Source organism: Amphiura filiformis, chromosome 4, assembly GCF_039555335.1.
Source record: "Amphiura filiformis chromosome 4, Afil_fr2py, whole genome shotgun sequence".
NCBI classification, from domain to species: domain Eukaryota; kingdom Metazoa; phylum Echinodermata; class Ophiuroidea; order Amphilepidida; family Amphiuridae; genus Amphiura; species Amphiura filiformis.
Genome location: NC_092631.1, coordinates 53,818,340 through 53,833,091, shown reverse-complemented (window position 1 = coordinate 53,833,091; position 14,752 = coordinate 53,818,340). Strand labels below are relative to the sequence as shown.

The window sequence follows — 14,752 nt, the reverse complement described above, 5'->3', positions numbered from 1 at the left end:
ACTCTGAGAAATCGATGTTTTAGTAAAAAAATGTCAAATTTATGCACAAAACGTCCTTATATTTTTAAACGGCAAGACTTTCACGCTTGTAAAAGCTGTATCTTGTGCGTGGTCTAAATATGCATCTTTTTGCACCAATGAATCTATAATGTCTGCTTTTAGTGCGCCTAAATCCAAAAAAAGTCTCATATTGACTGATGTCATGCTATGACACAGCAGATAGGCCGCCCTCTCTAATTATAAATCCAAAATAATTAAAAAATCTAAGTGGCTTTTTCACTGCAAATTTTTGTTTTGTTTACATCACATTTGCTGGCGTTAACAACATACCGAATGTGCCTTGACTGCGTTGGACATACGCGCAGAGTTGCGCGCGCGTAATTGGCAGTAATCACAATATTTCGAATTCGCGCATTTCTGACTCATTATTTCCCGCCAATTTACTAAGCCGTCTTGAGCCATGTGACTTTTTAGAGTTAAAAAGAGTGAAATAAACTCAAGCAAAAATACGAATAAATATTAGCAAGTTGTGTATTTTATCAGTTTCAAGTGAAAGAATACATCTTAGTGTTGATAAATATCGAGAAATCTCAAATTCGGGCGTGGACGAATGTGTCTTCCATTACTCTGGCCTTAATATGTATGCATTCTTTTACAAGTCACCAGTAAAATATTAAAATCCTGTACAGTACAAACAAAATGATGACATTCTTGCCACTCCAAAATGAAGTCACATGATGGAGAAATGTTTTACCTCTTTAAGAAGAATTGACTCTGCTACATCTAAAGGTTAATGATGTTGATGTTTCATCCACTTTCAAACCATGGAAGAAAGAGATGAGAAGGAACCACAACAACTTCGATCGGCCAAGTTTTAATCCGCTTATCTATTGACGCATGAAAAGAAAAGCTATCAATGGTACTTACTTTCATGTATGATCCATTTACCGCGATCGATGCTTTGCAAAATCATTACTGGAAAAAATTTATAACAAACCCATCCACGAACAAACAAACGCTACCCAGAAGTAAGATTATGGAATTTCACTGATGCTCTGAACATGTATAGTAGCTTTGTTTTGGGATCTACAGTCAAACTGTTTTCTTGATCGTGTTGTGTAGAAAATGTCCTATAAAACATCGAAAAGGTAATCAAAATCGGCCGTTTTTTTGCTGAGTTTCATCTTTAGCAAATAAGGTAAGATTTTGGTGACTTTTTCGATGAAAAATAGATGTAAAATGTTCTTAAATAATACACAATGTTCCAGTTGAGTCCGGTACATAAAACCTGTTTAATTTAATAGTTTATATGTGTATAATCGTAACTAGCTAACTCGTTTCAGTGCCAAAGATTGAAATTTTTAGAAAAAAAGTCATCAAAGTTCGGAAAAATTGGGCAAAATGGAAGAAAAGATGTAGGCCATCAATGACCGATGATCACGTCACCAAAGAAAATCCTATAGGGTGCTTGCACGGAAGGTCATTAGTTCAAATCATCCTTCACACACGCTCCAGAAGACATGCAAATACATGGAATACAATACCAATCACCTATTTAACGCGGGCTATTGATCAAAGTAAATCCTCATGAATAACAATGTCAACTAAATGTCGGTAAAGGGAGTGGACAAAGTGAATGCGTTCGTTGTGGTTCCTTCTTATCTCTTTCTTCCATGTTCAAACTAAGTTCTACTACAATCCCAATCAATAGTATATAGTTGGAACACTAGTGTAAAATTAGTACTGTTTGCAGCTCATGAAACTATCGTTATACTTAACATACTAAAATTTCACTTTCTTTGGTGTAAAGTTTGAAGCCTTGCCTACTAAGACCCTCCCCCCTGCTCCCCCAATCAATGCTGGGATCCATGACCAAATAAACAACTGACAACATTAACCGGGGGTACTGGGAGGGGGGCATATTTGAAGTACCCATATCAAAGTGTTCCAACCATTTTGTCCGGGATTGTAGCTACAGTATATACCATCAAATACGGCCTTATTTCCAAGTATTCATCTTGTTGATACAAAAACTATCAATCAAATTAGCTGAAAACATGTAGGCCCTAACTCACAAGCTTGCAAAGGAGATCATGATTGGGTTACACCTGAAGTGAGGTAATACACATACCTGCTTATACTCAATACATCACTAAATGCATCCAAGTAGGGCCAATGTATTCACTTTTATAATATACTATTTATGCATTTTGTTACATGATGATGCAGATTTATACAAAATTATGTAGTTTCTGTTATGTAATCCAAGTTATAGTAACATTTTACTGACATGGTTGTCAAAATAAAACTGCACTTGTGACAACACTATGAGTTTCACAAGGTAGTATATTTATTCAATTATCCTATAGTCAAATGCAAAACTGCTGGGACACTTAACACAGTTAAATGACCCTTCCTGCTCCCCTTATTCAATGTTGTATACCAAATGCCTCAATTTTGTAATGTGCTGTGTTTTTCAAACATTGGTTGGTGGGGCGGGATCGGATTCGAAATATAGATTAGAAACAATACAAATAGAATATCATATGGTGAATTTCATGGACGGTTTTATCTAACCCTGAGCGTGAAAAATGGCCAAAAATCTTTCACTGGGATCACCGATAGAGCCTTGGAAATTATTTGAACACATAATATGATCAATCTTGGGACCATAGCTTGGTAGACGCACTCTTAGTTGGAGAAATCAGTAAACATATTAAGGATACACTAGATTTTGATATATTCTGTCCACAAATGAGACCATGAAGTGATGAAAATTTTTATGTATTTCATAAATTTGCAAGGAAAAAAAAAGATGTATTGATGAAAAATATGGTATTACATAACCTTAAGGTTACACATGATTCTTTTAGACTATATGGTTTAGTGCATTTAAAAAATGTGAATTGTTAACATATGTGATGCGATCAAGCAAAATCAGTCGGAACTCGGAAATTGATTTTGAGATATATAATAGCCAAACAAAGGATATATTTACCTTAGCCAAATGGCATTTGGCTAAGGGTCTCTTTTTCTTAGATTCTGATTCTTTCTTTCTTTCTTTCTTCTACCAATCACATAATGAGCCATCGTAGCCATATGCATTTGTCAATTTTGATGAAATTTGGTCATTATGACCATTGGGGGGTGCCACAAATGTCACGTGAAAATGTCTGGCGCAAATGTCATGTCAAGGTCATTATAGCCCAAAACGTGTTTTTGACTTAAAATGCTACCCCTTCCCCATATTACATAGCACCGTGGCGTCACTGGCACACATGCATCGTCTATAGCCAGTGTCTAAAAGTTGTACACAGAATTGGGGTCAAAGGTCATTTAGGGGTCATTTCCGGCATGTAACCAAATACCTTTTAAAATCGGACATCGTAGCCATATGCTTTTTGCCATGTTGACCATAGTTGAGCACTAGGACCATTGGGTGGTGCCACAAATGTCATGTGATCATTTGCGGTCAAAGTTCTTCCACTTACGGACAATGACCAAAAACGTAATTTTCACTATAATTTACTAGGGGGCCCTATGACCCCCCATGATTAGTCTACTGTAGTAGACCATTTAAATGTATTATCCCTCTATCCCACCATGGAAAATACACCAATCCTGTTCTGATCCAACAGCTATCTATCCTTTTTTCTCTGGGCAGGGCAGTCACTGGGGATGTGGATGTGTTGTGTTTTAATGCATGGAATGGTATGAATTGTTTAAAAAAGGAATGTAAAGCAGTCTACCCCATGATAGATTTGCACACAAATATATCATCCATACAGCAAAGATATATAGTCCTTACAAGCCCATTGTGATTCAATGAGCCATGTAAACTAATAATTGGGCTGATCATTCCTCATTATGTGTACTTTAAAGTATACATTATAGTAAGAATAGGTATGTCCTTGCCAGGTTTTGTAAAGATAGGTAAACAATCTTTAACAGAGCCTTCAAAGGATATCTGTGTATTTACCTAGCTAAGCTAGGTCTTGTCTTTCTGTCTGATTCTTCTTCTTTCTTTCCCCAAATACTTTCAAAATGCTGCTGCTCCCGTAAATTACATAGTAGCCCTACAATGTCGTCAACACCATGAACCATAGGCTGGTGGTACAAATGTCACATTTTTTATTAATCTCTTTTATTGCTCATATCTTTGGAACTGGTTGCTCAATTTCAATGGGGTTTTCTGCAAAATGCAGCTTTGTAAATGCTTTTTAAAATCCTATTAGAAACTGAAAATTTGATATTTCCGAGTGCCGACTGATTTTGCTTGATCGCATCACATATAACAAATGAATGATGGCAATTATCTAACATACAAGGCACATGTTACATGTATGCTACAACAGAATATTACATACATGTACACCTTACAGACAAGGAAAACTTTTCGGTGTTTTTACTAAAAAAACCCAGTATACATAAAAATGTGTAAATTTTGATATTTAAAAAACATGAATTGGGCTAATTCATATAAAGTTCACCCCCCCCCCTGTTGAAATAGTTTTAACACTGAGAGTAGGAATTTAAAATGGAATGAACACATTAACCGAATCTATATGAAACTGACCCTCCCTCTGCTCAGAGGGTGTATGAAATTCAAATGGCGCTGCCTGTAAAATGTGCTGAGGCTTGTGGATCAACGTCTAGGCGTTGTGCCTGTGGGTAGCGCATTATAAATCACTTTTTCTTTATGTATTCATTCCATTGAAAATTAATACTCCCTGTGGAAGATATTTTCTAACATCTTCCCTTGGGGTAGTATGTGTATTGGAATAGCCCATTCAGGTTTAAACCTGAAATTCTTGCATCCTACATCTTGTCAAATTCATAATGCCTGACGTATACCCTTTGGAAATTTGGAAACACTATCATTATCTATTATTATAAGACACAGGATCCTAGTGTAGTGGAATATTAATTTGTTGGAATATCACAATCAAGGTTGTGCTTAAATACAGCAATTACGTTATTAGTCTTGGTCATGCATGCGTACAGACCATTTATGTGAGTGCCCCCCGGTAGCGTGTAACTTCTTGGTCTAGCATGGCAGATAACATCTCTGTGATTAATCTTAAATTGCATAAAATACACCTTGCTAATATCAATAGCTTACTCTATGAAATTATTTAGAACAAAAATTTGCACTATAATAAATGTCACAGACTACTACAGACTATCAACAGTCAGTTTCCATGCTTTGTGTGCTGTGAATTCTTGCATATTCATGACGGCTGGTTGTTCTATCGTGCATGTCTAACAACCACGCCAGAATTGCGTGCCTTCGTGTATACGTTATAAGAGTGTTGGGTGTCTTCGCGTTTACGCGAAAGACCATAAATTTATGCAGTATGTGCGTAGCAGTTTTGACTTGCACTTTATGCAATGATCGGCTCTCATTATCAGGTGATGCCGAGTCTTTGACTGTTGTGGTTAGTTTGTTAGTCTGTGGTTTAAGTGTTGTTCACTTGGGAAAACCAGTTTTCCTTTTATGAAAGTGACAGACATCAATCTATTGGCTTGAGGCTCTTCAAAATATGAAAATAAAGTAACTGAAGTGTTTGTACTAAACTGCTCTGGCTAAAACAATACACAACACATGAACAGCTTTAGTTAGAGTCCGAAGTTTACCGTTTTCGAAAATCCATTTTCCGTGTTGTAATCCGTGTTGTAAAATTTGTAAATCCGTGTCATGAATAAATACTTTAAATGTATAAACAATGATATTAATATCACAATAAAGTGTTCAATATCGCGATCAATATGCTCTGATTAGAATATTCTCACGATAATAGGCCGACTCTTACGATGTTTGGAGGGATATAGGGGTTCATGCATGGTAATATACCTTTATTTCAGTATTATTAAACAGTATTTTTATCATAAAAATTGACATACACAACTCATGATTGTTTTTAACATTTATTTCTCTTATCTTTTAATAATTTATGTCACATCATACAAAAATGTCATTTTCCGTGTTGTACCTCCGATTCCGTGATTTTCTTCCGTTTTCCGTAAAACGGAAAACTTTGGACTCTAGCTTTAGTGCATATACCATGTACAAATTTTGGTAAGTGACAATGTTATACATTATGCAAATGTTAGCACTACATTGCTGCAACTTAGTTTACATACACCATGGCATAATTATATACACCCTGAGTCTAAAAAGAGTTGCCTAAAATTTGTTCTTCTTGTGAGGAATCCATTCATGGATAATATCCATGAATGGATTCCTCACAAGTCTCACTGTATCTTAATTTCTGTCTGAAAAAAGATCAGAAGCCTGATGTATACCCTTTGGAAATTTAGAAACACTGTCACTACTATTAGAAAGGTCATACTTTAACCCTAACTGAAGCAGGTCTCACTAAATCTCACTATTAAAACCACTGCTCGTACATGCATTACACATGATGCGATGACGCAATCAGGAAGTCATATATACCCCGGCCAGCGTCACCCGTGTGGCTACATGTCAGTGATCTTCTGCGTGGCATGCGAGGGGTCCGAGATTCGAATCCCGGGGGTACCAAGTGATTTCTTTGTTCATCTTCTCTCCTTTTTCCTTTCTTCTTTCCCTTCCGATGGCAAAATAACCTTGTGTTCAGTTAGCGTTATAGCTTTCAGCAGAATTTTTTATATCAATGTTATCCAAATCCACACCCATTTGAACAAAGTAGCCAATTTTTGAAATTTTTGGTTACTCATTCACAATACACTGATATTTGTCCTGTCTTTTAAAGGAGGATTTCGTGATCCTATCATCCTCTTTTTATGACATTTTTCAGAAGATATTCACGAAAAAAAAGCTTATTCCCAATTTTCAGTTGATTCTGATCTTGCGTTTGCAAGTTATGTAAGATTTAGTGTATTACACTGCTCCATAGGCCACTGTTGTAATTTCGTTCTGGTATAAACTAAATTCAAATTTGGTGACATTTTTACTAAACGAATTAATCTGCAAGAAAATTTTGGTACATAAACATTATGTACCAGAGGTATCCAGTGGTATAAAAATCTCAACTTTTTTTGAGAAAAGTGGGGGGATGAGGCTGTGGATCACGAAATGCCCTTTTAAGTTGACAGCAATGTCACGTTGGATTTTGCAGTGGCAGATTCCAAATGCGCATGCTAACCTAGTCCAGTGTTGAAGTGAGATTTGTCCGATTCAAATCAATCACTGTGAAATCCACCATGGTGTTACTCTCAACTTGAGACGAGACACGCTATAACATGAGTCAACGTAAGATTCAACTGCAAACGAAATATGCCAAAAATATGAAATGCCTTCGATCAATAATTATATAAAGTACAATAACATGATATCTTTTAATGAAAATGATTAACAGTGCTATACAATGAACTACTATTATAGCAAATCATACAATATTTTTTCAACTTTAAGATATCACAATGTTACCCTTCACCAAAATAAAACTTGATGATCTTTCTAAAATCTAGCTATACTGCTTACGTCATATATAAGCTATGTCCTTTTTTAAAGACACACATACATCCATACAACAGTATACTAGCCTAGACATACGTTATTAAAATGGTGAAATGTATTTGTCTTATACAATCATGATCACATTTGCACAAGTTCATCTGTTTTGATACATTATTTGGAAGTTCCTTATACAAAATCCAGTACTAAAATATGATCCACTTGCTCATAAGCATTTTCTGTAAATTGATCATCATTACCAAAAAAAAATGGGTGTGGCTCAAAAATCACGCCGACAAAAGCTAGAAAACATTTTTCAATGTGATGGCGTACCTGTTGAACACTTATTGCTTGGAATGGTTTGGGCTATTCCAGTTGAAATCCATACACCCCAATGAAAGACATGACATTAATCTTCCACACAGGGAGTGTAAATTTCAAATGTGGTTACCTGAATGGTGGCTCCATCTGAAATATACACTCCCTGTGTGGGAGACTAAGGTCATGTCTTCCATAAGGGATAGATTTCAGCTGAAGTAACCCATTACCATTATAAAAGCCTCTCTTTTATAAAAAAAGATTTGGATACATGCATGATATATAAATATGCTTGGTGGCAGGATATGTTGTTTAAGATATATGTTAGATGTATTAGATGCACAAATCATTAGAATAGTCGCAAACTGCGTCAGCAGTACAGCAAATGAAAGTCTATTTCCAAAACGTTTTTCAATTTGGTAGTGACATTTTGGCATAGCCCTTCATTGATAGCATACAGCATTAGGTTTTTGTTAATATATGAATGATACTGATATTTTGGCATAGGCCTTCATTGATAGCCTACAGCATTAGGTTCTGTCAATATATGAATGACAGTGATATATTTTTAAAGCATATGGGCACAACATAGACCATGTACAAATGCCATGGTATGCTCACTTCTTTATGCCGAAAGCTTGAACAACTTATTTTATCAGTTTGTACACAGGTATGAATGAACATGGACTTTTGAACATTTAGTCTCCTCTCATTACGTGTGCATACTCAATACCAATTGCGTGTTTCAATTTTGAGGATGCTATAGACATGTGCCTTTGTGTGTGCCCAACACACACTGATTCTTAGTGAAATAAAGGAAAAAATTATGATAAAGGACTATAATGCCAGGTATATCTGTTTTCTGACTCTTCTACAATATGCAGGATATCAGATAATATTTCACATAGTGTCTCCAAGTGAACACCATAAGTGTTAAAACATTTCCCTGTATAAGTTTAAAAAAGTAGAATTTTACTGTGGGTACTGACCTTTATAGTGAATAACTTCTGCAAGTTAGGTACAATTTGTTATTTGTTATCTGTCAATATACAAAAAAACTTCAATTCAATAAATACTAATAAAATAGGGGATATTAAGATTCACATTATTTATTGCAAAATGTTGAACAAAAATCGACTCTTTTGAGAAGCCAAAGTTTGCATTATGATATGTCATTAATGATTGTAATATAAAAGACTCGTCCCCACAAAATGAGTTGTAAAATTTCATTTCTGAGTTATGGCCTAATTCATAAGATCACAAGTTTTAAAACGATATAGGACATGTCAGTTTTTGATTTTTCACTTTGTGTTCAAAAGTTCGACTGCTCAGTGCTAGAAGTGGTTAAGTGCAAAAGCTGCCCTGTGAACATTTGGCAATTTACATACAGTATATTGTACTCATATAGCACATGATAGCAATACATGGAAGCTATTGCATATATCCACTTCTGGCACTGAGCAGTCGGGTTGACTTTTCCTTGAGCTTTTCTTTTAATTTCTGTTGATAATGTATAATGGCCCATATCTTCTTATAATCTGGCGCCTTTTCTGCTCATTTTGTGGGAACAAGGTCTCATGTGCTAACTTAATTGATCAATCACTACTATTGACCACCATGTTTTCATTAGCATCTGTGCTATCTACACCATTACTCTTCAGTTCTTTCCACTTCTTATGGCGTCTTTGGTCTGACTCTTCGTGTTCTTCAACCTGCGATTTAAACGAATCGGGGATTTCGTGTTTCGTCTTTGATTGCACTGGGTGAAGCAGACCTGGTGCGTCTTGTGTCCCGTTGGTGATCCCGGCGCACGCTTTCAACAGGTCATAGTTGATCTCCTCTGTTACGACCGAATCGTACTGATACTTGGGGTGATCTCTGACAAATTCCCTCATCCAATGGGCAGTGGTCATTAATTTACCTGATTACAAAGACATAAAGAAAACAAACAAACATTAATGACATGAATTGGGCTATTTCAGTTGAAATCCATACACCCCCTATGGAAGACATGACCTTAATTGTCCACACAGGGAGTGTGAGTTTTAAATATGGTTATCTGAATGGGTGACTACATTTGAAATCTACACCCCCTGTATGGGAGATTCAGGTCATGTCTTCTATAGAGGGTGTATAGATTTCAACTGGATCGGAATAGCCCATAATCTGGTTCATTTCTGAAGTATGTATATGAGCTACTTAACCCTAACGTCCACTCCAGATGGTGTTTTTGCTATCATGAAGGGAGAGAAAAAAGGTGAAGATGAACAAAGAAGTCACATAGTACTCCCGGGATTCAAACCTTAGACCCCTCGCCAAGCGGAAGATCAGTACATGTAGCCACGGGGGTTTCGCTGGCCAGGCCAATGAAAACGTGCATGTGGGATGCATGCAAGCTTACAGGTTTTCTGTGTTGGATTCTGTTGGATTGGGCAGTGGTCAAGGTTAATGATCACAACCCTAACACTAGGTTAGTCGTGGATGGTCACATTTGTACTCATTTTAATGCATTTGTCACACAGCTTCCAAATATGGCCAAGAAAATGTACAAAATTGAAAATGTTGAATTAAAAAAAAACACCTGGAACTTGTCGTCTGCAGTCGTCGCCCGTGTGGAGATTGTTAAATTAGGGGAGACTGATCTTACTTACCAGATGCTCTGTCTGATATGAGTTTGAGGTACCTCTGCAAGGTACACATTGTATCCACATCTGTGCTCTCTGCTGTATTCAAGTATTGCTTGACAAGTGGTACCAAACCAGGAAACTCTTGGCCATCATTCAGGGTACCACCATTGAATATTGTGTCTATACTCATCAGAGTCACTTCTTCATCTATGTCGCCACATGTAGGACCTGCAAATATAAACATAATTGAGGTTGTGAAAACGCTTGTCTTTTAGGTGATGACAAAAAAAGAGGTCCGACCAACCCAGATTTTGCATTGAAAAACAGCTGTTTTTTTGGCCGAAGTGGATTGATTTTAACTGAAATTTTTGAAAAAAAAATCAGCAACTTTTCAAAACTTATAAATTTTTCAAGATTTTCTGTGATTTTTAAGGGTCATTTAGCTTCTTCCAACAAAAATACCAACCACCTGCAGAACAGGTTTTTTTTCTGGAACCTTAGTAAATCATGAGAAACAAATTCCAATCCAACATTGTCAGTCAATTTGGTTCTTGTAACTTTTTCAGTACCACGATGACAATGAAAATCAATTCATGATCCATTTTTATTGCGTTTTAAACTGATAAAGCAACTCTGAAAAAACAGTTCCCGGATACGGCATCTTTGTGTCTGAAGTGTTGACCCCAACACCCTTCGACTAAGGAAGAATACACTTGCTCAGATGCAGAGCACATACTACTAACCCAGTGACCGTGTGTTTTCTTACACTACTTGTAACCGTCAACCACATTTTTATCTAAACTGATACGAATCTCATTTCTTGACAAATAAATGTGTCACATGATACTGGACCACTATGACAGACAAGTGACTAAACTTGTTCTACATCAAGTTATTTGATGTCTTTATCCTTCCCCTTTCAATTTTTTGGTCATGTTAGTACCCATATGAAACACCTGTTTCAAACCTTAACCCCTTCATACTGAGGCAAATTTTGTAACACAGACTAAGAAAGTAGGGGGTTCTTGCAATCCCCATTTTTCTATATTAAACATCACATACTGTTATGATTGGTACCATTGTATAGCAAAGGATCTTCTCTATCCAGTGATAACAAATAAATGTAATCATACCCCACGTAATGTTGCTATGACGGCATAAAATGAGCACCCTCACAAAATTGGGAAATTCTGAAGTACAAACTTCTATGTACACAACTATATAATCCGAACATCAGATTTTCACCGAATTTTCTGCTAAATCTGAACAGAAATTTCTATGTTAAGGTTTAAGTTCATATCCCTTAGAATAATATTTCACACGAGCAAAATAAAAATCATGGATTTTACTTTAGCGATACATGTTGGGCTTCATCCCCCCTCCCGGTCTACTTTGATGATCTGTCTTACCCCCAGGTACAGTGGTGGCTTAACATTTTAATTACTATTACAGTGAGCACTGGCACTAATCTATGATTAGCTTAAGTCATTTGGGTGTAAACATGAGCATTTTTATGCCGTATAAAAAACATAAGTTTCAATAATGTTATAAAAGATTGTTTATCATTACTTACATGCTCTAACATCTTTGGTAAAGTAAAATTTGGATTTCCTGACTGCATCTCTCTTCTGAGCAGTCTTCATGTTGGCATCAACCTAAAAAAAAAAGGAAGCAAAACTTTTCAGAAAGTTGCTCTCTGAGCTGTCAGTATTCGCAGTAGAAGTGATGTAATTAATCGGATTAACTACCATAGCAATAGATGAATACAATTTTGAATATATCGCCCTGCACTACTACGTTCACACGGTACCTATGCATTGAACCATAGATGTCCAAGAAAGTCTGATCATTTGCATCTGTAAGATTAGTATCTTTGAAAAGAGCGGTATTGTATTCAATCTGTTTGCTGACATACACAGGTGATTAGGGCAATCTGATTGTAGTGCAGGGCGATCTACTCAAAAATTGTATTCATCTATTGCTATGGTATATTTGTGTATATTCTCAGTCATCCAGGTAAATAAAATATCAAGTTGATTTAAATTAAATCTAGTCAACTGGACTTACTATTTATTGACTGGCGACGTTTCACATCCTGTCCTGGATGCTTCCTCAAGCCGTCTGATATTTCGGCGGCGATTGATCAGTGACCCGTAACGGGGTCACAGAACTGAGACGTCGAGGGATCTTTAGGATAGCAGAACTGTAGGCCCCCGCCAAGTTGTTATGGTAGGCCCCCGCCAAGTTGGTATTGCTATGGTAGTTAATCCGATTATTACATCACTTCTACGGCAAAGAGAAAGTGCAGTGGGGGCACTACAGGGGGAGGGAGCATTTGCCCTTCAAAATATTTTTTCTTGCACCCAGTAAAAACCCAAAATTACGTAATTACTGAAATTCGCTTTGCCCCCAAGTGCCCCCCGAAAAAAAAAATCCTGGCACTGCCACTGGTCAAGTGTGCTTGTATGGACGTAAAGCAGCAATGCTTTCTAGCTGCAAATATATCATTGACCAAAATCTATAGGTGAAATATGTCAAAGCATGATCATTGACCTAGATAAACCAAGAGGTCCACTAAGACTAATGATGTAGTTAAACTCTTATCATCACACATCTTGCAGTTTACACATATGAATGCCTACTTTGGTGTCACTCTTACCTTTGAAAGTGGAATGAGCAAGTTCAGGTTGAAACTCAGGATTGTCCTTGTCAACAACACAATGAATACTACAAAAGCAGCATTCTCAAAATCTGTTAATTGCACCTACAAAAAGATAAGCAAACAAATCTAGTAGTGAATGAAGAATGGGCTAGTCCAGAATAATCGCTCACAACTTTCGAGAACTTGTCTCTAAAATTAGTTTGATATAACATATGTAAATTACAGGATCCACCAATCTTCAGAATATTTGCAGTAGTCACCTTTTTGAAATTTCATAAAAACTGACATCTTATTTTCCTACTTATTTGTATGGAGTGAATGCTTATTTAGGTACTCTTTGCTGATACCATGTTGTGTAATGGCTACACCCATGTACCCCGTGGAGAATTTATAAATTTGTATTTATAAATATGAAATACAAGACTGTTAACCCTCACATGCTTGATAGAAAATCTGTCATCGTCTTTCTCCTCAAACCACAACGAGGTCAGTCCATTTATTTTGACCTTCTTTAAACCATTTTTGTGCAATTTCACTGCCTCAAAACACATGATCGCCATGACAGTATGTTGTGATCTGGTTCATAGCACTTATAATGAGTTTTTTAATATTGTATAACTGTTTAGTGCTATCGGAAGCCGGCAAAATTCTCCTATCGAAATGAACCAGTGTTGCCGGTGCAAATATCCTTTGCAGTAAGGATGCGAGATAAAAATATCAAGGAATGTGGTCCGATTTTTTTTTCAGGTTATTCTCTGTTTTTATTAATGAACAGCCGGAAAAAAAACAGCTCTTTTTTTTTTATTTACTGAAAAATGGCACAAGAAACAAAGGCTCAGATAGAATGTATAATAAACTGAAGAGGATAACTAAATATCAGCTACTTACCTCTACTGGTCTAAACTCTACCCTCCAACCAATGTTGGAATTCACTGGGGGTGGTTTGAACCTCATTGTCTGCCAGTTGGTAGACTGGATGTTCTGTGAAATAATAGTAAGGAATAGTAATACAATGGCATGTCCAACAGATTGTATGGTGTTGAGTGCTTCAGCCTTAGTGTTTCTAGTAACCCCATAAATTAGTATCTTTTACCATTTAATTCACTTTTTTTCAAACCTTTTTTTGGCATTTTGTAATGTTTACACATGCCCCAACTTAACATCTAATTAGAATCGGCCAAATTGGTTGTGTTTGTATGACAACATAGGAATTTTGAATTAATGTCCCAAAACATTAATAAATTCCCCATAGTCAATCTGCCAAGATAGTAAGTGAAGTTTCATTGAGTGTACCTCGTTATTTCGGCTTAAAATTATCAGAAATGCCTTCCCAGACCTGCCAACCTATCGAAGTCAGAATGAGGGACATTGAGACCAAAACCTTGTACATGTACACAAACCAGGTACCAACAAATTCAAAGACTTGAAGTGTGCAATACTTTCAGAATTCAGAAGGTTTTGCAGGTCTGAATTTATCACAATAGACTAAAGAGAATGCTATAGCAAATTTTAAAGAGACGTTTTCATAATTTTCTGCTGTTCTTACATTTAAATTTGCCATCACTGAAATTTTCAGAAAACAGGACTGTCTCTCATTTTCACTTTGGTAAACCCCAAATGAGGGACAGTCCCTCAAAATGAGGGAGTTGGCAGGTCTGCCTTCCTGACAGTTGTTACTAATATTAT

At 36.4% G+C, this 14,752-nt stretch overlaps 1 protein-coding gene across 1 annotated transcript in view; it reads right to left on the bottom strand.

The window, feature by feature from the left end:
* Positions 1–5,915: 5,915 nt before the first annotated feature.
* The window catches only part of LOC140151068 (glutamate--cysteine ligase catalytic subunit-like), a 47,822-nt gene continuing 38,985 nt past the window's right edge, over positions 5,916–14,752 (bottom strand). Inside the window, exons 12-16 of the mRNA XM_072173267.1 lie at positions 13,955–14,047; positions 13,064–13,168; positions 11,978–12,059; positions 10,429–10,632; positions 5,916–9,698 (exon numbers count right to left, since the gene is read on the bottom strand). Coding sequence (XP_072029368.1) covers positions 9,373–9,698; positions 10,429–10,632; positions 11,978–12,059; positions 13,064–13,168; positions 13,955–14,047 — 810 coding nt within the window. The 3' untranslated portion in view covers positions 5,916–9,372. The remainder of the gene's footprint in view (positions 9,699–10,428; positions 10,633–11,977; positions 12,060–13,063; positions 13,169–13,954; positions 14,048–14,752) is intronic.